The sequence below is a fragment of the Cherax quadricarinatus genome, chromosome 87, assembly GCF_038502225.1.
Source record: "Cherax quadricarinatus isolate ZL_2023a chromosome 87, ASM3850222v1, whole genome shotgun sequence".
NCBI classification, from domain to species: domain Eukaryota; kingdom Metazoa; phylum Arthropoda; class Malacostraca; order Decapoda; family Parastacidae; genus Cherax; species Cherax quadricarinatus.
The window spans coordinates 2,717,881-2,740,594 of record NC_091378.1 but is presented as its reverse complement, the minus strand read 5'-3'; the positions used below and the strand labels follow the sequence as shown (position 1 = coordinate 2,740,594).

General features: G+C 46.0%; 1 protein-coding gene across 1 annotated transcript in view; it reads left to right on the top strand.

Annotated features, from left to right (window-relative positions):
* Nucleotides 1-22,261, top strand: part of LOC128703840 (ALK tyrosine kinase receptor) — a gene marked incomplete at its 5' end in the record, with an annotated part of 55,693 nt that extends 33,432 nt beyond the window's left edge. Inside the window, 4 exon segments of the mRNA XM_070103729.1 lie at nucleotides 2,118-2,308; nucleotides 12,785-12,886; nucleotides 14,104-14,329; nucleotides 20,787-22,261. Of these exon segments, the coding sequence (XP_069959830.1) occupies nucleotides 2,118-2,308; nucleotides 12,785-12,886; nucleotides 14,104-14,329; nucleotides 20,787-21,599 (1,332 nt within the window).
* Nucleotides 22,262-22,714: the final 453 nt, after the last annotated feature.

Below are 22,714 nucleotides of genomic sequence, written 5' to 3'. Positions count from 1 at the left end.
ACATTTAACAATTCCTCAAAATATTCCCTCCATCTTCCCAATACCTCTAACTCTCCATTTAATAACTCTCCTCTCCTATTTTTAACTGACAAATCCATTTGTTCTCTAGGCTTTCTTAACTTGTTAATCTCACTCCAAAACTTTTTCTTATTTTCAACAAAATTTGTTGATAACATCTCACCCACTCTCTCATTTGCTCTCTTTTTACATTGCTTCACCACTCTCTTAACCTCTCTCTTTTTCTCCATATACTCTTCCCTCCTTGCATCACTTCTACTTTGTAAAAACTTCTCATATGCTAACTTTTTCTCCCTTACTACTCTCTTCACATCATCATTCCACCAATCGCTCCTCTTCCCTCCCGCACCCACTTTCCTGTAACCACAAACTTCTGCTGAACACTCTAACACTACATTTTTAAACCTACCCCATACCTCTTCGACCCCATTGCCTATGCTCTCATTAGCCCATCTATCCTCCAATAGCTGTTTATATCTTTCCCTAACTGCCTCCTCTTTTAGTTTATAAACCTTCACCTCTCTCTTCCCTGATGCTTCTATTCTCCTTGTATCCCATCTACCTTTTACTCTCAGTGTAGCTACAACTAGAAAGTGATCTGATATATCTGTGGCCCCTCTATAAACATGTACATCCTGAAGTCTACTCAACAGTCTTTTATCTACCAATACATAATCCAACAAACTATTGTCATTTCGCCCTACATCATATCTTGTATAATTATTTATCCTCTTTTTCTTAAAATATGTATTACCTATAACTAAACCCCTTTCTATACAAAGTTCAATCAAAGGGCTCCCATTATCATTTACACCTGGCACCCCAAACTTACCTACCACACCCTCTCTAAAAGTTTCTCCTACTTTAGCATTCAGGTCCCCTACCACAATTACTCTCTCACTTGGTTCAAAGGCTCCTATACATTCACTTAACATCTCCCAAAATCTCTCTCCTCTGCATTCCTCTCTTCTCCAGGTGCATACACGCTTATTATGACCCACTTCTCGCATCCAACCTTTACTTTAATCCACATAATTCTTGAATTTACACATTCATATTCTCTTTTCTCCTTCCATAACTGATCATTCAACATTACTGCTATCCCTTCCTTTGCTCTAACTCTCTCAGATACTCCAGATTTAATCCCATTTATTTCCCCCCACCGAAACTCCCCTACCCCCTTCAGCTTTGTTTCACTTAGGGCCAGGACATCCAACTTCTTTTCATTCATAACATCATCTGTTTCTTGTCATCTGCACTACATCCACGCACATTTAAGCATCCCAGTTTTATCAAGTTTTTCTTCTTCTCTTTTTTAGTAAATGTCTACAGGAGAAGGGGTTACTAGCCCATTGCTCCCGGCATTTTAGTCGCCTCATACGACACGCATGGCTTACGGAGGAAAGATTCTTTTCCACTTCCCCATGGACAATAGAAGAAATAAAGAGGAACAAGAACTATTTAGAAAAAGGAGAAAAACCTAGATGTATGTATATATATATATATGCATGTGCGTGTCTGTGAAGTGTGACCAAAGTGTAAGTAGGAGTAGCAAGATATCCCTGTTATCTAGCGTGTTTATTATTATTATTATTATTATTATTATTATTATTATTATTATTATTATTATTATTATTATTATTATTGTTGTTATTATGATTATTATTATTATTATTATTATTATTATTATTATTAATAGGAAAGGAAACTAACACCCAGGTACCTATTTACTGCTAGGTGAACATAGCAAGCAGGTGCAAGGAAACTAACACTCGGGTGCCTATTTACTGCTAGGTGAACATAACAAGCAGGTGCAAGGAATCTAACACTCAGGTACCTATTTACTGCTAGGTGAACAGAGCAAGCAGGTGCAAGGAAACTAACACTCAGGTACCTATTTACTGCTAGGTGAACAGAGCAAGCAGATGTAAGGAAACTAACACCCAGGTACCTATTTACTGCTAGGTGAACATAGCAAGTAGCATAACATCTGTTAACTTGTTAACATTCAACTATACCCAAATCAGACCAACAGAAATTTAGACTCGACGTATCGCATGTCACTTTGGCTGACACACGCCTGTCTTTCCCATCGTCAGGATCGGCCGTCAGCGCTGACGATGAGGGACCTGCTGACTTGCGCCATGGATGTGGCCAAGGGCTGTGAATATCTGGAAGAGAAACATTTTATCCACAGAGATATAGCGGCCAGGAATTGTTTGTTGACTACCAAAGGTCCAGGAAGAGTAGTGAAGATAGCAGACTTTGGTATGGCCAGGGATATCTACAGGTGAGTATGGCCAGGGGTACCTACAGGAGTTAGTGTGGCCATGGATATCTACAGGTGTTAGTGTGGTCAGGGATACTTACTGGTGAGTATGGCCAGGAATATCTACAGGTGTTAGTGTGGCCAGGGATATTTACAGGTATTAGTGTGGCCAGGGATATTTGCAGGTGAGTATGGCCAGGTATATCTACAGGTGTTACTGTGGCCAGGGATATCTACAGGTGAGTATAGCCAGGAATATCTACAGGTGTTAGTGTGGCCAGGAATATTTACAGGTGAGTGTGGCCAGGGATATTTACAGGTGTTAGTGTGGCCAGAGATATCTACAGGTGAGTATAGCCAGGGATACCTACAGGTGTTAGTGTGGCCAGGGATATTTACAGGTGAGTATGGCCAGGGATATTTACAGGTGTTAATGTGGCCAGGGATAACTATAGGTGAGTATGGCCAGGGACATCTACAGGTGTTAGTGTGGCCAGGTATATTTACAGGTGAGTATGGCCAGGGATATCTACAGGTGTTATTGTGGCCAGGGATATTTACAGGTGAGTATAGCCAGGGATATCTACAGGTGTTAGTGTGGCCAGGGATATCTACAGGTGAGTATGGCCAGGGATATCTACAGGTGTTAGTGTGGCCAGGGATAACTATAGGTGTTAGTGTGGCCAGGGACATCTACAGGTGTTAGTGTGGCCAGGGATATTTACAGGTGAGTATGGCCAGGGATATCTACACGTGTTATTGTGGCCAGGGGTATTTACAGGTGAGTATGACCAGGGATATCTACAGGTGTTAATGTAGCCAGGGATATTTACAGGTGAGTACGGCCAGGGATATCTACAGGTGGTAGTGTGATCAGGGATATTTACAGGTGAGTATGGCTAGGGATGTCTACAGGTGTTAGTGTGGCCAGAGATAACTACAGGTGAGTATGGCCAGGGATATCTACAGGTGCTAGAGTGGCCAAGGATATTTACAGGTGAGTATGGCCACGGATATCTACAGGTGTTAGTGTTGGCAGGGATATTTACAGGTGAGTATGGCCAGGGATATCTACAGGTGTTAGTGTGGCCAGAGATATCTACAGGTGAGTTTGGTCAGGGATATCTACAGGTGCTACTGTGGTCAGGAATATTTACAGGTGAGTATGGCCAGGGATATCTACAGGTGTTAGTGTGGCGAGGGATATTTACAGGTGAGTATGGCCAGGGATATCCACAGGAGTTAGTGTGGCCATGGATATCTACAGGTGTTAGTGTGGCCAGGGATATCTACAGGAGAGTATGGCCAGGGATATCTACAAGTGTTATTGTGGCCAGGGATATTTACAGGTGAGTATGGCCAGGGATATCTACAGGTGGTAGTGTGGCCAGGGATATTTACAAGTGAGTATGGCCAGGGATATCTAAAGGTGTTAGTGTGGCAAGGGATATCTACAGGTGTTAGTGTGGCCAGGGATATTTACAGGTGAGTATGGCCAAGGATATCTACAGGTGCTAGTGTGGCCAGGGATATCTACAGGTGTTAGTGTGGCCAGGGATATCTGCAGGTGTTAATGTGGCAAGGGATATCTACAGGTGTTAGTGTGGCCAGGGATATCTACAGGTGTTAGTGTGGCCAGGGATATTTACAGGTGTTACTGTGGCAAGGGATATCTACAGGTGTTAGTGTGACCAGGGATATCTACAGGTGTTAGTGTGGCCTGGGACATTTACAGTTGTTAGTGTGACTAGGGATATCTACAGGTGAGTGTGGCCAGGGATATCTACATGTGAGAATGGACAGTAATATCTACCGGTGTTAGCGTGGCCACGGATATCTACAGGTGAGTATGGCCAGGGATATCTACAGGTGTTAGTGTGGCCAGTGATATCTATAGGCATTAGTGTGGCCAGGGATATTTAGAGGTGTTAATGTGGCCAGGGATATCTACATATGTTAGTGTGGTCAGGGATATCTACAGATGTTAGTGTGGCCAGGGATATTTACAGGTGTTAGTGTGGCCAGGGATATCTACAGGTGTTAGTATGGCCAGGGATATCTACAGGTGTTAGTGTGGCCAGGTATATCTACAGGTGTTAGTGTGGCCAGGTATATTTGCAGGTGTTAGTGTGACTAGGGATATCTACAGGTCAGTGTGGCCAGCGATATCTACATGTGAGAGTGGTCAGGGATATCTACAGGTGTTAGCGTGGCCAGGGATATCTGCAGGTCAGTGTGGCCAGGGATATCTACAGGTGAGTGTGGCCAGGGATATCTACAGGTGAGAGTGGTCAGGGATATCTACAGGTGTTAGCGTGGCCAGGGATATCTACAGGTCAGTGTGGCCAGGGATATCTACAGGTCAGTGTGGCCAGGGATATTTACAGGTGAGTGTGGCCAGGGATATCTGCTTGTAAGTGTGGCCAGGGATATCTGCTTGTGAGTGTGGCCAGGGATATCTATAGGTGTTAGTGGCCAGGGATATCTACAGGCGTTAGTGACCAGGGATATCTACAGTTAATTGTGACTAGGGATATCTACATGTGAGTGTGGCAGGGATATCTACATGTGAGTGTGGCCAGGGATATCTACAGGTGATTGTAGCCAGGGATATCTACAGGTCTTAGTGTAGCCAGGAATATCTATAGGTCTTACTGTGGCCAGGGATATCTACAGGTGAGTGTGGCCAGAGATATCTGTAGGTGTTAGTGACCAGGGATATCTACAGGCGTTAGTGGCCAGGGATATCTACAGGTGATTGTGGCTAGGGATATACGTATACATGGGAGTGTGGCAGGGATGTCTACATGTGTGTGGCCAGGGATATCTACACTGGAAACACACACATGCGCACACACACACACACACACACACACACACACACACACACACACACACACACACACACACACACACACACACACACACACACACACACACACACGTGGTTATAATCAACACGGGTGAAGGATCTCCACAATAGGGATTTAAGGCCTACGTACGACGACTTCGTCATCAGCATCTGGCAACTTGTCACGACCTTTGCCAGTGCAAGTATCACTCACCTATTTTGTGGTTTGCATGTTGCAGGCTTGTTCTGGCCTTGCATCACTGTTAGATACTGGTCACTCACTCCTTGAAGCTATTACAGTAGTTATTAGTAGTAAGAATACTTAGTAAACTAGGAAGTCCTCTCTCAACGTGAACAAGGAATAGGATAATAACCAGCAATAATTGATACTTAAATCCAGAAAGGGCAATAAGTGGAGAGAGTAGCATTTCTAGGAAAGACAGTTGGAACAGAGAGGTATAACGGATCTTTAAACCACACCATCTACCCCCCCAACCATCCCTCCCTCACACACACACACAAGGGCAGACACTTATAGAAGCTTTAGACCCTAGTAGCAATTTCCACGTTTTATAATCCAGAATTACTGGTATGTATTAACAGTATCTCCCCCTCATACCTCCCCCATACACACGAACACACACGTATACACACATACACACACAGCTTTTAAGGGCAACATTGCAAGTAGGTGGGGTCAAGTCCCAGGAGGGTGGGGGTCAGGTCACAAGAAGTTGCGGCCAGTCAAGGACCACTGACACACACACACACACACACACACACACACACACACACACACACACACACACACACACACACACACACACACACACACACACACACACACACACACACACACACACACACACACACACAACACACACACAACACACACACAACACACACACACACACACACACACACACAACACACACACACAACACACACACAACACACACACAACACACACACACAGACACACAACACACACACACACACACACACACACTCACAACATACACAACACACACACACATTGCCAGACTCACACATACACTCCCCCCTCCCCCACCGACATCTCACTCCTTCACCTGATCCCTCCCCTCCCTCTTTCACCCTCCCCCTCCCCACCTCTCCCTCCTTCCCCCTCTCCCTCTCCCACTCACCCACTTGCTTCTCCCTCCTTCCCACTCCCCCTCCCCACTACTCTCCCACATAGCCACAGTTCCTCCTCTACCTCCCCCCCCCACACTCTGACATACACAATACTAGCCTAACATACAGAATTACATAGGTTTCCCACTCTGAAGCAATCAGGATAAAACAAAAATGGGTTGCCAGAGAGCAACAAGAAAAACCAAGGGACAGGAGGAGGAAACTGCAAAGGAAGATTGGGCAGCAGAGCTCACAAAAAGGGAACATGAATGGGAAAAGAAACTAGAAGAACTTAGCATGAGAATGGAAGAGAGGATAGACATGGAAAGCAGGAAGTGGGAGGTGCAAGTCAAAGCAGCAGAGGCCAGGATACAGAGTTTAGAAGAGGAACTGAAAAAATCTGAAACAGCCTAAAGAACTAAAGAACATTTTGGGATTGACAACAGAGACTGCTACCTCAGTCACAAATAAGGGGACTGTAGGGAAAGAAGGAGCAAAACTGCATGTAGAAGCTCAATCAATGGAGACTGTAGTAAATGAAAGAGCTAAGCTATATGTGGAGGCCCTAACAGACCACAGCAGAGCCCAGGGAAAGCCAAGAAGGTAAAATGACAGGCCACTGAGCCCAAGTACATCAGCTAGTGAAACTGAAGAAAGGAAAGCTGCAATGGAGGAAATCAAATTGAATGAGGGGATACAAAGGGATATGCAGTGGGAGAATCAAAGGATGAGGTCAGTCTTTGTGTATGGGCTCCAGGAAGTTGAAGGGGAAACATACGAAGCAAGAAAACAAGGGGAAAAAAAGCAATTGAAAGTATCATGAAAGCAATAAGAGAAGACGACATGACCCAGCTGGAAAATTTTCGGAGAATAGGGGGGTTTGTAAAAAAAAGAACCCAGCCAGTGAAAGTGACCTTCAAGGCAGAATCGACTCGGAACAGGATCCTGCAGGAGAAAGAAAGATTAAGGGACATGCCGGCATACAGGAAGGTGTATCTCGACCGCGACAGAACACAAGCAGAAAGGCAGAAACTGAGAGAGATGGTACAGAGGCGAAAGGAGGAAAGAGAGGGGATGGAGAAGACAGACAGGAGATCCCAGACACAGGAAGATCAAATACAGCCTCCCTCACAACTTCCTATAGAAGCCTCCCAACCAGGTCATCCCCAGTGCAACCAAACACTCTAAACCAAAACACCCATGCCACATCCACTGCCCCCACCCACTGCATTACAAACTCCACCCCCACAGCAACCACCCATAGTTCCTTATCAGGTCTCCCCCTTCCCCAACCCCAATACACCTCCCAGACCACAATCTTAGAAAAGAAGTTGAAGGTGTGGTATACAAATGCAGATGGAATAACAAATAAGTACGAGGAGTGGCATGAAAGAATCAAGGAGACATCCCCAGACATAACAGCACTCACAGACACAAAACTCACCAGAATAATAACAGATTCAATCTTTCCATCCGGATATCAAATCCTCAGGAAAGACAGAGGGAGTAGAGGGGGGGAGGAGGAGTTGCACTGCTCATTAAAAATCAGTGGGGGTTTGAGAAAATGGAAGGAATGGATGGCACGGGCGAAAGGGACTACTTAGTAGGAACAATCCAGTCTGAGGGACATAAGGTGATAATTGCAGTAATGTACAACCCACCACAGAACTGCAGTAGGCCAAGAGAAGAATACGATGACAGCAACAGAGCAATGGTCGACGCACTAGCCGAGCTGGCCAGGAGAGCACACATGGGGGGAGCAAAGTTACTAGTTATGGGCGATTTCAATCACAAGGAGATTGACTGGGAAAACATGGAGCCCCATGGGGGTCCCGAAACATGGAGAGCCAAGATGATGGATGTGGTACTGGAAAACCTCATGCATCAACATGTTAGAGATACTACCAGAGAGAGAGGAGAGGATGAACCAGCAAGACTGGGCCTTGTATTCACCTTGAGTAGTTCTGTCATCGAGGATATCATGTATGAAAGGCCTCTGGGAGCTAGTGATCATGTAGTTCTGTGCTTTGACTACATAGTTGAGCTCCAAGTGGAGAGAGCAGGAGGAATAGGGTGGGAAAAAACAAAATACAAAAGGGGGAACTACTCAGGCTTGAGGAACTTCTTTCAAGACATTCAGTGGGAGAGGGAACTGACAGGAAAACCAGTAAAAGAAATGATGGACTATGTGGCAACAAAATGCAAGGAGGCAGAGGAGAGCTTTATTCCCAAGGGAAACAGAAATAATGGGAAGAACAGAACGAGTCCTTGGTTCACCCAAAGGTGTAGGGAGGCAAAAACTAGGTGTACTAGAGAATGGAAAAGGTACAGAAGACAGAGAACTCAGGAAAATAAAGAGATTAGCCGAAGAGCCAGAAACGAATATGCACAGATAAGAAGGGAGGCTCAGCGGCAATACGAAAATGACATAGCATCGAAAGTCAAGACTGACCCGAAGCTGTTGTACAGCCACATCAGGAGGAAAACAACAGTCAAGGACCAGGTAATCAGACTGAGGAAGGGTGATGGAGAATTCACAAGAAACGACAGGGAGGTATGTCAGGAGCTCAACACAAGATTTAAAGAAGTATTTACAGTGGAAACCAGTAGGACTCCAGGAAATCAGAGCAGAGGGGTACACCAGCAAGTGCTGGATGAGGTACATATAACCAAGGAGGAGGTGAAGAAGCTGCTATGCGAACTTGACACCTCAAAGGCGGTGGGACCAGACAACATCTCTCCGTGGGTCCTTAAAGAGGGAGCAGAGATATTGTGTGTACCATTAATAAAGATCTTCAACACATCATTTGAAACTGGGCAACTCCCCGAGGTATGGAAGATGGCAAATGTAGTCCCAATTTTTAAAAAGGGAGACAGACATGAGGCACTAAACTACAGACCTGTATCACTAACGTGTATAGTATGCAAGGTCAAGGAGAAGATCATCAGGAGGGGAGTGGTGGAGCACCTGGAAAGAAACAAGTGTATAACTGACAACCAGCATGGTTTCAGGGAGGGAAAATCCTGTGTCACAAACCTACTAGAGTTTTATGACAAGGTGACAGAAGTAAGACAAGAGAGAGAGGGGTGGATCGACTGCATTTTTTTGGACTGCAAGAAGGCCTTCGACACAGTTCCTCACAAGAGGTTACTGCAAAAGCTAGAGGATCAGGCACACATAACAGGAAAGGCACTGCAATGGATCAGAGAATACCTGACAGGGAGGCAACAACGAGTCATGGTACGTGACGAGGTGTCAGAGTGGGCGCCTGTGACAAGCGGGGTTCCACAGGGGTCAGTCCTAGGACCTGTGCTGTTCTTGGTATATGTGAATGACATAACGGAAGGGGTAGACTCAGAAGTGTCCTTGTTTGCGGATGATGTGAAGTTAATGAGAAGAATCAAATCGGATGAGGATCAGGCAGGACTACAAAGAGACCTGGACAGGCTACAAGCCTGGTCCAGCAACTGGCTCCTTGAGTTTAACCCTGCCAAATGCAAAGTCATGAAGATTGGGGAAGGGCAAAGAAGACCGCAGACACAATATAGTTTAGATGGCCAAAGTCTGCAAACCTCACTCAAGGAAAAAGATCTGGGGGTGAGTATAACACCGAGCATATCTCCTGAGGCGCACATCAATCAGATAACTGCTGCAGCATACGGGCGCCTGGCAAACCTACGGATAGCTTTCCGATACCTCAGTAAGGATTCGTTCAAGACTCTGTATACCATTTACGTCAGGCCCATACTGGAGTATGCAGCACCAGTTTGGAATCCACACCTAGTCAAGCAGGTCAAGAAATTAGAGAAAGTGCAAAGGTTTGCATCAAGACTAGTCCCAGAGCTACGGGGATTATCCTACGAAGAAAGGTTGAGGGAAATCGGCCTGACGACACTGGAGGCCAGGAGGGTCAGGGGAGACATGATAACGACATATAAAATACTGTGCGGAATAGACGAGGTGGACAAAGGCGGGATGTTCCAGAGATGGGACACAGACACAAGAGGTCACAATTGGAAGTTGAAGACTCAGATGAATCAAAGGGATGTTAGGAAGTATTTCTTTAGTCATAGAGTAGTCAAGCCGTGGAATAGCCTAGAAAGAGTAGTGGAGGCGGGAACCATACATAGTTTTAAGGCGAGGTATGATAAAGCTCATGGAGCAGGGAGAGAGAGGACCTAGTAGCAATCAGTGAAGAGGCGGGGCCAGGAGCTATGACTCGACCCCTGCAGCCACAAATAGGTGAGTACAAATAGGTGAGTACACACACACACACACACACACACACACACACACACACACACACACACACACACACTAGTAGCGATCAGCAAGTAGACGAGGCCAGGGGCTGTGATTCGACCCTCACAAACACAAATCGGTAAATGCAGATTTGAACTAGATCTAAATTCACATTCTAGCATTCTAACCTAACGTTCCAAACTAACATTGTAAACTAACATTCTAAGCTAACATTCTAAGCTAAGCTAACAATAGAGGTGTAGAGTTAATTTTAAAAGCCTTAATGAGGGCAATTATTGAGATGACCTGTGTCATTACTGATGTGATGACGGTGATGATGCGAGGAGGAGGAGATTGATAGGAGAGATTTTTAGGCTCTTTTGGGAGGAATTTGTTAGGCCTATTTGACTGGCTAGAGGCCTACGTTTACCACCCATCACCCACCATCACGCCCATCACCTATCAGATAATGAGGGATGGCCTGGAAATCGTGTAGATGAGAGGCTGTCTGGCCTGGTTGCAATTTGGCTGGGCCGGCGTCATCACCTGAGTGGTCGAGATTCTTGCAACCCTTGCTGATCATCCCTTGTTGCTGCCTCGTTATTGCACTCCTGCCTTTGTCTTCTCCCTCTCTTCTATTCTCCCTCGCCTTCTCCCTCATCCTCTCTCTCTCTCTCTCTCTCTCTCTCTCTCTCTCTCTCTCTCTCTCTCTCTCTCTCTCTCTCTCTCTCTTTCTCTTTCTCTCCACAATATACACTTCACTGCCAGGGAAGGACATAAGCTAAAGTGCTCTGTCTCCATTAACACACCCACACAGGAGCTGTGACTTGACCCCTGCAGCCACATATAGGTAAGCACACACACAATCCCTTCTGTGTTCTGAGGTCTTAAATGCAGATTTCAATACTATCCATTAAGCTGTTAGTCTTTAAATCATGGCTCATAGACAAGCAAGCCAGGGAAAGATCTCAGTCACCAGACTAATACTTCCGCTGCTACTAGTAATAATCACCACTACCATCACTACTGCTGCTACCAACCACCACCACCACTACTACTACCACCAACCAACACTACTACTACTACTACTATTACCAACCAACCACCGCTACTACTAATAATGTCATGTCGGGGGGTAATGGAACGTACGGATAATCGGGGAATAACGGAGTTAGGGGAGTAAGGCAGGAGAGTCTGAGTCGAGTGATTATCGGTGAGAGGTAGGTAATGTGAGGTCACTGGTGACTACACCTTCACCTCTCATTACTCTACCCACCACACTACTCACCCTCTCACTACTTGAAATAAAAATGAATGAATAAATGAGTAAATAACGGGGGCAGTGAATATTACTATTCCACTCAAACACAGTTTATTATTAAGTCCTTGTACAACAATATATTTGGGAACAGGAGTACATTATTGTGTTTAGATAAATGGGATGGTACACATAAGCAGTGAGACAGGGAATACAATCAACTTGACCAAAATGAATATAACTTACAATATAGTTCAGAGGGCAGTTCACCACAGGAACTAAGCCACAGGTCCCAAGACCTACACAGCACGAGTACTGCTCCAAGCCAGTACTCTGCCCAATGTCTCCAACAGTCTCCTCCAGAGACTTCAGCAGACTTGCACCCCAGCAGCAGCTCTGCTCGAAGTCTCTCTGCTCAGAGCTCTGCACACAGCAGCAGCTCCGCTCGAAGTCTCCCTGCTCAGCTTTTCCTTGGGCTTATATGGAGGTCCAAGCACCCCCCCCCCACAATGGGGTGTGCACCACGTGTTACGACCTGACGCCGAGGTCTGACGCCATCCAGAACAAAAGACCTCGGTCTTAAGCCGAAAAGGCGTGGCTGACAGACGTTTGCCAAGGCAAGGTGTGACCATATAATTAGGTCTCCCTAGAGACCTCACAAGCCCAGCTGAACTACATCACAATAACAACCATCACTATCACCACTACTATAACTAGCATTCACCACTACTGCTACTACTACCAACCACCACTACCACCACCACTACCACCACCACTACCACCACCACTACCACCACTACTACCACCACAACCACCACCACCACTACCACCATCACTACCACCACCACCACCACCACCACTACCACTACTACTACTAACACCCACCACTACCATCATTACTACTACTACTAACAACCACCACTACTACTACTTCCACCAACCACCACTACCACAACTACCACTAACCGACAACTATTCTCTGCTTGACAGAAACGACTACTACAGGAAAGGAGGTAAGGCTATGCTTCCTGTCAAGTGGATGCCACCGGAAGCCTTCCTGGACGGCATCTTCACATCCAAGACTGACATCTGGTACGTTATTATTGTTATTATTATTATTATTATTATTATTATTATTATTATTATTATTATTATTATTATTATTATTAATATTATTATTATTATTATTATTGCTGTTGTTGTTGTTGTTTTATTATCGTTATTATTTTTATTATTATCGTTATTTTTATTATTATTATTATTATTATTATTATTATTATTATTATTATTATTATTGTTGATGTTGTTATTATTATTTTAATTTTAATAGTAGTAGTAGTAGTAGTGTGTGTGTGTGTGTGTGTGTGTGTGTGTGTGTGTGTGTGTGTGTGTGTGTGTGTGTGTGTGTGTGTGTGTGTGTGTGTGTGTGTGTGTGTGTGCATGTGTGTGTGTGTGTGTGTGTGTGTTTGTGTGTGTGTGTGTGTGTGTGTGTGTGTGTGTGTGTGTGTGTGTGTGTGTGTGTGTGTGTGTGTGTGTGTGTGTTTGCTGTGAATAAATCAGGGAGTTACCATTACTAACAAGTAAGAGAGAGAGAGAGAGAGAGATCACATCGTCAAGACAATACAATTAAGCCAGCCTGACCTGGCTTAAGCATCCCTACTCATGCTGGCAAATCCTCTGCTCTCTCATGCAGACAGAAAGACAGGCAAACAAGCAGACAGGCAGACAAACAAAGGGGCAGACAGGCAGACAAGGGAGGGAGGAGGAAAGGCAGACAGGCTTTCATCATGATGCTGACAGCAGATGACAGCTTCTGTCAAGCCACTGTAAGGATGTGCAACAAACCACCAACAAGCCACTCCAACTACAGACACGTACAAACAAGCCAGTCAAAACTTAGCATATACCAGGAGCGTCTGCTGGCTCCGAGAGAGAGAGAGAGAGAGAGAGAGAGAGAGAGAGAGAGAGAGGCAGTGTCAGTCCAGGAGCTATCTCTCAACACCTTTATTCAGGGTGCCATGATAATGGCGTTGAAAACAGCACTTATTACACCACAAGACGGGCAGCCATCAGCTATATCACGGCTAGAGTTTCCTTCCTAAGAGTGAAAGAGATAACGAGAAAGAGGCAGTGTCGGTCCAGGAGCTATATCTTAACACCTTCCTTCATGGTAACATGGTAATGATGCTGAAAACAACACCTCTTAAACCACAAGAGGTACAGCCATCTCTCTCTCTCTCTCTCTCTCTCTCTCTCTCTCTCTCTCTCTCTCTCTCTCTCACACACTTCTCTTCTTGTGTCTCCCACAGGTCCTTTGGGGTATTGCTATGGGAAGTCATGTCTTTGGGGTACATGCCGTACCCAGGTCGGGGCAACCAGGAAGTGATGCAGCTGGTGACGAACGGAGGTCGCCTGGAACCCCCGACCAACTGTCCAGGACCTGTCTACCGCATCATGACACAGTGTTGGCATCCCATACCTGATGAGAGACCTTCCTTCACTACCATACTGGAGAGGCTGGGATACTGTGTACAGGTGGGTACTGTCTCTTTAAACCTGTGTCTTTAGACCTGTGTCTTGAGTTCTGTGTATTTGGAACCTGTGTCTTTAAACCTGTGTCTTGAGTTCTGTGTATTTGAAACCTGTGTCTTTAAACCTGTGTCTTGAGTTCTGTGTATTTGAAACCTGTGTCTTTAAACCTGTGTCTTGAGTTCTGTGTATTTGAAACCTGTCTTTAAACCTGTCTTTAAAACCTGTGTCATTAAACCTGTGTTTTTAAACCTGTGTCTTGAGTTCTGTGTTTTTAAACCTGTGTTTTGAGTTCTGTCTTCACCTGTGTGTGTGTGTGTGTGTGGGTGTGTGTGTGTGTGTGTGTGTGTGTGTGTGTGTGTGTGTGTGTGTGTGTGTGTGTGTGTGTGTGTGTGTGTGTGTGTGTGTGTGGGTGTGTGTGTGTGTGTGTGTGTGTGTGTGTGTGTGTGTGTGTGTGTGTGTGTGTGTGTGTGTACTCACCTAGTTGAGGTTGCAGGGGTCGAGTCCGAGCTCCTAGCCCCGCCTCTTCACTGATTGCTACTAGGTCACTCTCCCTGAGCCGTGAGCTTTATCATACCTTTTCTTAAAGCTATGTATTTATCCTGCCTCCACTACATCGCTTCCCAAACTATTCCACTTACTGACTACTCTGTGGCTGAAGAAATACTTCCTAACATCCCTGTGATTCATCTGTGTCTTCAACTTCCAACTGTGTCCCCTTGTTACTGTGTCCAATCTCTGGAACATCCTGTCTTTGTCCACCTTGTCAATTCCTCTCAGTATTTTGTATGTCGTTATCATGTCCCCCCTATCTCTCCTGTCCTCCAGTGTCGTCAGGTTGATTTCCCTTAACCTCTCCTCGTAGGACATACCTCTTAGCTCTGGGACTAGTCTTGTTGCAAACCTTTGCACTTTCTCTAGTTTCTTTACGTGTTTGGCTAGGTGTGGGTTCCAAACTGGTGCCGCATACTTCAATATGGGCCTAACGTACACGGTGTACAGGGTCCTGAACGATTCCTTATTAAGGTGTAGGAATGCTGTTCTGAGATTTGCTAGGCGCCCATATGCTGCAGCCGTTATTTGGTTGATGTGCGCTTCAGGAGATGTGCCTGGTGTTATACTCACCCCAAGATCTTTTTCCTTAAGTGAGGTTTGTAGTCTCTGGCCCCCTAGACTGTACTCCGTCTGCGGTCTTCTTTGCACTTGGTGGGATTGAACTCCAGGAGCCAATTACTGGACCAGGTCTGCAGCCTGTCCAGATCCCTTTGTAGTTCTGCCTGGTCTTCGATCGAGTGAATTCTTCTCATCAACTCCACGTCATCTGCAAACAGGGACACCTCAGAGTCTATTCCTTCCGTCATGTCGTTCACAAATGCCAGAAACAGCACTGGTCCTAGGACTGACCCCTGTGGGACCCCGCTGGTCACAGGTGCCCACTCTGACACTTCGCCACGCACCATGACTCACTGCTGTCTTCCTGACAAGTATTCCTGATCCATTGTAGTGCCTTTCCTGTTATCCCTGCTTGGTCCTCCAGTTTTTGCACTAATCTCTTGTGTGGAACTGTGTCAAACGCCTTCTTGCAGTCCAAGAATATGCAATCCACCCACCCCTCTCTCTCTTGTCTTACTGCTGTCACCATGTCATAGAACTCCAGTAGGTTTGTGACACAGAATTTCCCATCCCTGAAACCATGATGGCTGCTGTTGATGAGATCATTCCTTTCTAGGTGTTCCACCACTCTTCTCCTGATAATCTTCTCCATGATGTCAGTGACACTGGTCTGTAGTTTAGTGCTTCATGTCTGTCTCCTTTTTTAAAGATTGGGACTACATTTGCTGTCTTCCATGCCTCAGGCAATCTCCCTATTTCGATAGATGTATTGAATATTATTGTTAGGGGTACACATAGCGCCTCTGCTCCCTCTCTCAGGAGCCATGGGGAGATGTTATCTGGCCCCATTGCCTTTGAGGTATCTAGCTCACTCAGAAGCCTCTTCACTTCTTCCTCGGTTGTGTGCACTGTGTCCAGCACATGGTGGTGTGCCCCACCTCTTTGTCTTTCTGGAACCCCTTCTGTCTCCTCTGTGAACACTTCTTTGAATCTCTTGTTGAGTTCCTCACATACTTCACGGTCATTTCCTGTTGTCTCTCCTCCTTCCTTCCTTCCTTAGCCTGATTACCTGGTCCTTGACTGTTGCTTTCCTCCTGATGTGGCTGTATAACAGTTTCGGGTCAGATTTGGCTTTCGCTGCTATGTCGTTTTCATATTGTCTTTGGGCCTCCATTCTTATCTTTGCATATTCGTTTCTGGCTCTACGACTGCTCTCTTTATTCTCCTGGGTCCTTTGGTTTCTATATTTCTTCCATTCCCTAGCACACTTGGTTTTTGCCTCCCTGCACCTTTGGGTGAACCATGGGCTCTTCCTGGCTTTTTCATTATTCCTGTTACCCTTGGGTACAAACCTCTCCTCAGCCTCCTTGCATATTGTTGCTACATATTCCATAATCTCATTAACTGGCTTCCCTGCCAGTTCTCTGTCCCACTGAACCTCGTTCAGGAAGTTCCTCATTCCCGTGTAATTTGGCTTCATTCGTCCTGGCCTTCCTGCTTCTGCCTCCACTTGTAGCTCTACTGTGTAATCGAAGCTTAAAACCACATGATCGCTGGCCCCAAGGGGTCTTTCATATGTGATGTCCTCGATATCTGCACTACTCAAGGTGAATACTAAGTCCAGTCTTGCTGGTTCATCCTCTCCTCTCTCTCTTGTAGTGTCCCTTACGTGTTGGTACATAAAGTTTTCCAGTATCACCTCCATCATCTTAGCCCTCCATGTATCTTGGCCCCCATGTGGCTCCAAGTTCTCCCAATCGATCTCCTTGTGGTTAAAGTCACCCATGATCAGGAGCTTTGCCCTGCATGCATGAGCTCTTCTGGCCACTGCAGCCAGTGTGTCAACCATCGCTCTATTGCTCTCGTCGTACTCTTGCCTTGGCCTCCTATTGTTCTGTGGTAGGTTATACATCACTGCTATTACAACCTTGGGACCTCCAGAGTGAAGCGTTCCCGCTGTGTGTGTGTGTGTGTGCGTGTGTGTGTGTGTGTGTGTGTGTGTGTGTGTGTGTGTGTGTGTGTGTGTGTGTGTGTGTGTGTGTGTGTGTGTGTGTGTGTGTGCGTGTGTACTCACCTAGTTGCACTCACCTAGTTGAGGCTGCAGGGGTCGAGTCCGAGCTCCTGGCCCCGCCTCTTCACTGATCGCTACTAGGTCACTCTCCCTGAACCGTGAGTTTTATCATACCTCTGCTTAAAGCTATGTATGGATCCTGCCTCCACTACATCGCTTCCCAAACTATTCCACTTCCTGACTACTCTGTGGCTGAAGAAATATTTCCTAACATCCCTGTGATTCATCTGTGTCTTCAACTTCCAACTGTGTCCCCGTGTTGCTGTGTCCAGTCTCTGGAATATCCTGTCTTTGTCCACCTTGTCAATTCCTCTCAGTATTTTGTATGTCGTTATCATGCCCCCCTATCTCTCCTGTCCTCCAGTGTCGTCAGGTTGATGTGTGTGTACTCACCTATTTGTACTCACCTATTTGTGGTTGCAGGGGTCGATTCATAGCTCCTGGCCCCGCCTCTTCACTGACTGCTACTAGGTCCTCTCTCTCCCTGCTCCATGAGCTTTATCATACCTCGCCTTAAAACTATGTATGGTTCCCGCCTCCACTACTTCACTTTCTAGGCTATTCCACGGCTTGACTACTCTATGACTGAAGAAATACTTTCTAGCATCCGTTTGATTCATCTGAGTCTTCAACTTCCAACTGTGACCTCTTGTTTCTGTGTCCCATCTCTGGAACATCCCGTCTTTGTCCACCTCGTCTATTCCGCGCCGTATTTTATATGTCGTTATCATGTCTCCCCTGACCCTCCTGGCCTCCATTGTCGTCAGGCCGATTTCCCTCAACCTTTCTTCATAGGACAATCCCCGTAGCTTTGGGACTAGTCTTGTTGCAAGCCTTTGCACTTTCTCTAATTTCTTGACGTGCTTGACTAGGTGTGGATTCCAAACTGGTGCTGCATACTCCAGTATGGGCCTGACGTAAATGGTATGCAGAGTCTTGAACGAATCCTTACTGAGGTATCGGAACGCTATCCGTAGGTTTGCCAGGCGCCCGTATGCTGCAGCAGTTATCTGATTGATGTGCGCCTCAGGAGATATGCTCGGTGTTATATTCACCCCCAGATCTTTTTCCTTGAGTGAAGTTTGCAGACTTTGGCCATCTAAACTATATTGTGTCTGCGGTCTTCTTTGCCCTTCCCCAATCTTCATGACTTTGCATTTGGCAGGGTTAAACTCAAGGAGCCAGTTGCTGGAACAGGCTTGTAGCCTGTCCAGGTCTCTTTGTAGTCCTGCCTGATCCTCATCCGATTTGATTCTTCTCATTAACTTCACATCATCCGCAAACAAGGACACTTCTGTGTATGTGTGTGTGTGTGTGTGTGTGTGTGTGTGTGTGTGTGTGTGTGTGTGTGTGTGTGTGTGTGTGTGTGTGTGTGTGTACTCACCTATTTGTACTCACTCACCTATTTGTGGTTGCAGGGGTCGAGTCACAGCTCCTGGCCCCGCCTCTTCGCTGATTGCTACTAGGTCCTCTCTCTCCCTGCCCCATGAGCTCTATCATACCTCGCCTTAAAACTATGTATGGTTCCTGCCTCCTACTCTATGACTGTGTGTGTGTGTGTGTGTGTGTGTGAGTGTAAACCAGCTGGTGTGGGCGGCATCCTAGGGACGATAGCATCCCTGGGATAGTTTCTGGTGTCTTGGAGACCAGCTGAGATGTGGAAACATCTCTCAGCTGGTGAGAATTAAATCGTGGACCTTCCTCCCTCAGTCTTAACCAGCTGTCAGTCCTCTCAGCAGGTGGTTAATGAAGCCGCAGCTGGCGCTCTCTTACCCAGATAAGTTGGTTAATATTTATGAGTTCCTCGACCCTTATTTCTCATCGTTAGTCGCTGTTTCGCCCTTGTGGAGAATCATCTTATGTTTCTCCCGTCAGACAGAGTAGTGAGAGCTAATGTGATTCAGCTGATGTTTTACTTTTGATATCTATCAGCTGATATCTATCAGCTGATGTCTATCAGCTGGTATCTATCAGCTGATATCTATCAGCTGATGTCTATCAGCTGGTATCTATCAGCTGATATCTATCAGCTGATGTCTATCAGCTGGTATCTATCAGCTGATGTCTAGCTGCTGATTTTTACAACTGATGTTTAGCAGCTGACAGTCTCAAGGAAAGGTATTTTATAGACTACAATTCCAGTGTCAGCTGGTGGCTACTAACCTCTAGTGTCAGCATCTTAAAACTGTACACCCAGTATCAGCATCGTCAGCAGAGATACTGACAATCCAGCTGACAACCTGGATATGTCAGCGTGTGGAAAAATTGTCTCTGTTGACAGCATAAATCTGAAAGTCAACAGATTTAATAATAAATGATTTATTTCGACATTAAGAAATATAATTCACTTTACACTTCTCTCGTCGTAAACAAAGGTAACCGAATAAAGTAATCGTGGCTGTGTGAGTCGACTATCGTTGTAAGGAGGATCGAGCCTACAGCGTTCCTCGCCTTGTAGATAACTCACTAGCGTTTGATGTTTTTGGACCGATAATGGTTCAGGGAGGAACCGAAACATCGTCTTCTACAATTTCCTCTCGTATGGATGGGTTGTGAGTTGCTCTCTCTCTCTCTCTCTCTCTCTCTCTCTCTCTCTCTCTCTCTCTCTCTCTCTCTCTCTCTCTCTCTCTCTCTCTCTCTTTCGCCAGCTGGTTAGCGAAACGTCTTCGAAATACAGGTATCCAGATGTTACACATGTGTCTGATTCCAGTAGACCTTCTGCAGTGCTCCTCTGTTCTTCCCATGTTTAAAGTGATAAATTAGACTCATGTGCGACACTTGGGTATCTTTATTTTGGAAACGTTTCGCCACACAGTGGCTTCATCAGTCCAATACAAAGAAGAATAGTGAAGATCGGAAGGACTTTGAGGTTATCAGTCCCTCAATCTTTTCAGTTTTGAAAAGACTGATGGTCTGATTACATCGACTCCAGGATGAGGAACTGATTAGCTCAAACTCCTTTTGATCCTTGTCATTCTTCTTTGTATAAGACTGATGAAGCCAGTGTGGCGAAATGTTTCCACAAGTGTTGCGTATGTGTCTAATTTATCACCTTGTCGAGGCTCTGGACCATTTATATGCATGTTAAAGTGCATGACACTGACAGCTTAATGAACAAGACACGTGCAACACGTACAGAAACGTATCTCCAGCTCAACAGGCTTTTTCAGCTGAGCACAGGAGACTGCAACACTGGAGAACAGCCGAAGTTCAAGAGGCAATTCTGAAGTGATCAGTCATATTCTTGTGTTTTTATGAGTGTTGTGCTTTGCCTTTCAGGACCCTGATGTTGTGAGTCACGTGTTGCCTGTGTTCCAGCGGCCGCCCTCAGCAGAAAGGGACGCTACGGTGATGCGTCCGCTGGATAACGACGCATGTCTGACCGTCTCTAGACGCTGCGACGAACCCCAAAGCCCCGCCTCTACAGACTACCTGATACCTTTACCCTCTTCGTATTCCCTCTCCACTGTCCGCTCTGAACTCAACTCCACTCCCTCCATAGACTCAGGCACCGACTGCTGCCAGATGGAGCGGTTACTGGAGGCAGCTCCACCTCCACCTCCACCACCCACCTGGGAAACCAGCTTCACCAACGACCCCCGGCCAACCGTAGCGCTCCCCAGGACCAAGTCAGTACCCCCTCCTACAGCCATGGTCTCTCGCACGCCCTCACACACGCCCTCAAGGATGGCCGAGTCACAATCCACACAGCCATTGCTCAAGTCTTCTCCCCCTGACTCTCCGAGGTCTCAAGAGGTCCGTGAACGACTTATGCGACCAGGTGAACGTGCCGAGCCCAATCCCATTCAACCTGGCTCCACAAGGCGTTCACATCACTACCACCCTCACCGCTACAACAACAGCGGCAGTAGCAACAATAGCAGCAGCAGCAGCAACAACAGTAGTGTCAGCAACAGCAGCAACACTGCGCACAGCAACAGCAGTGCCAGCACCCTGCCTCTGGACCCTGCCACTCTGCCATGCATTCCACCACCCCTGCAATATGTCAATGTCCAGGTGAGGGGTTCGGAATACGACCACGAACCGTACATTATCCACGAGACGCGAGAACACAGAGAAATATCTTGCTAAAGCTCTCCTCCTACTGGACACATGCCCGTCTAACTCAACTGTCAAACTGTAGCTCTTGCTTTTCTCACTTTGAAAGCAAGCAGTGTGAGCTGTCTCACTCCCTGCTAGCAGGTGCTGCAAACAGCAGGAGTGGAGTCCTCTGCTTGAGACTCCTGACCCTCTCCGTGTCAAGAAACAAGTTATTTCCACCGTGTCAAAAAGGATTCATTTTTTCCTAAATGAACACTTATGAGTGGCTAATTAGGCCTATTATCGTAGGCCTACGAAGAAAGCCGCGAAGTGCCAAGGTAGAGAGAGGGGGGCGCTGGCCCCTCAGTGTTATTATAGGTGGCACTGAACTGCCACCAGCAACGAAATTATTCCTTCTGTGATCTTGGATTACACATGTTGACATACACAGTATGAGATGTAAGTGAAAGTATTACAGTGCCAAATATAAGTCAAAACAGTATTAGACATTAGTGAAAGTACCAGCCAAAACTCTCAGAGAGATGTCAGGTGACATCTCCCTAAGTTTCCTAGACAAGAACATCAACTATTGATGTCTTGATATTTCCGTGGAGACGTCAGTGCGAAAACTGAAATAATGTTTCACACACACACACACACACACACACACACACACACACACACACACACACACACACACACACACACACACACACACACACACACACATATATATATATATATATATATATATATATATATATATATATATATATATATAGGTAAATGAGAGGGGTGTTGGTGCTTAACACTGATAGCTTCATCATGTGAGAGTCACTGTGAGGTGGAACACATGTTTGTATGTAAAGAAGCTCAAGGGAATGTTGGAGTAACATGCACACAACGTGTGGAAGGAAAACACTGTGTTTGTTGAAGATGGAACCCGTATGGCTCCAGAGAGTGTCAGCTGTTCAGTAGCTGCCACCACCACTTTCTCTACCGCCACTGCTACTGTCTCTACCACCAGTGACACTGTCTCTACCATCACTGCTACTGTCTCTACCACCACTGACGCTGTCTCTACCACCTCTGCTACTGTCTCTACCACCTCTGCTACTGTCTCTACCACCTCTGCTACTGTCTCTACCACCAATGACGCTGTCTCT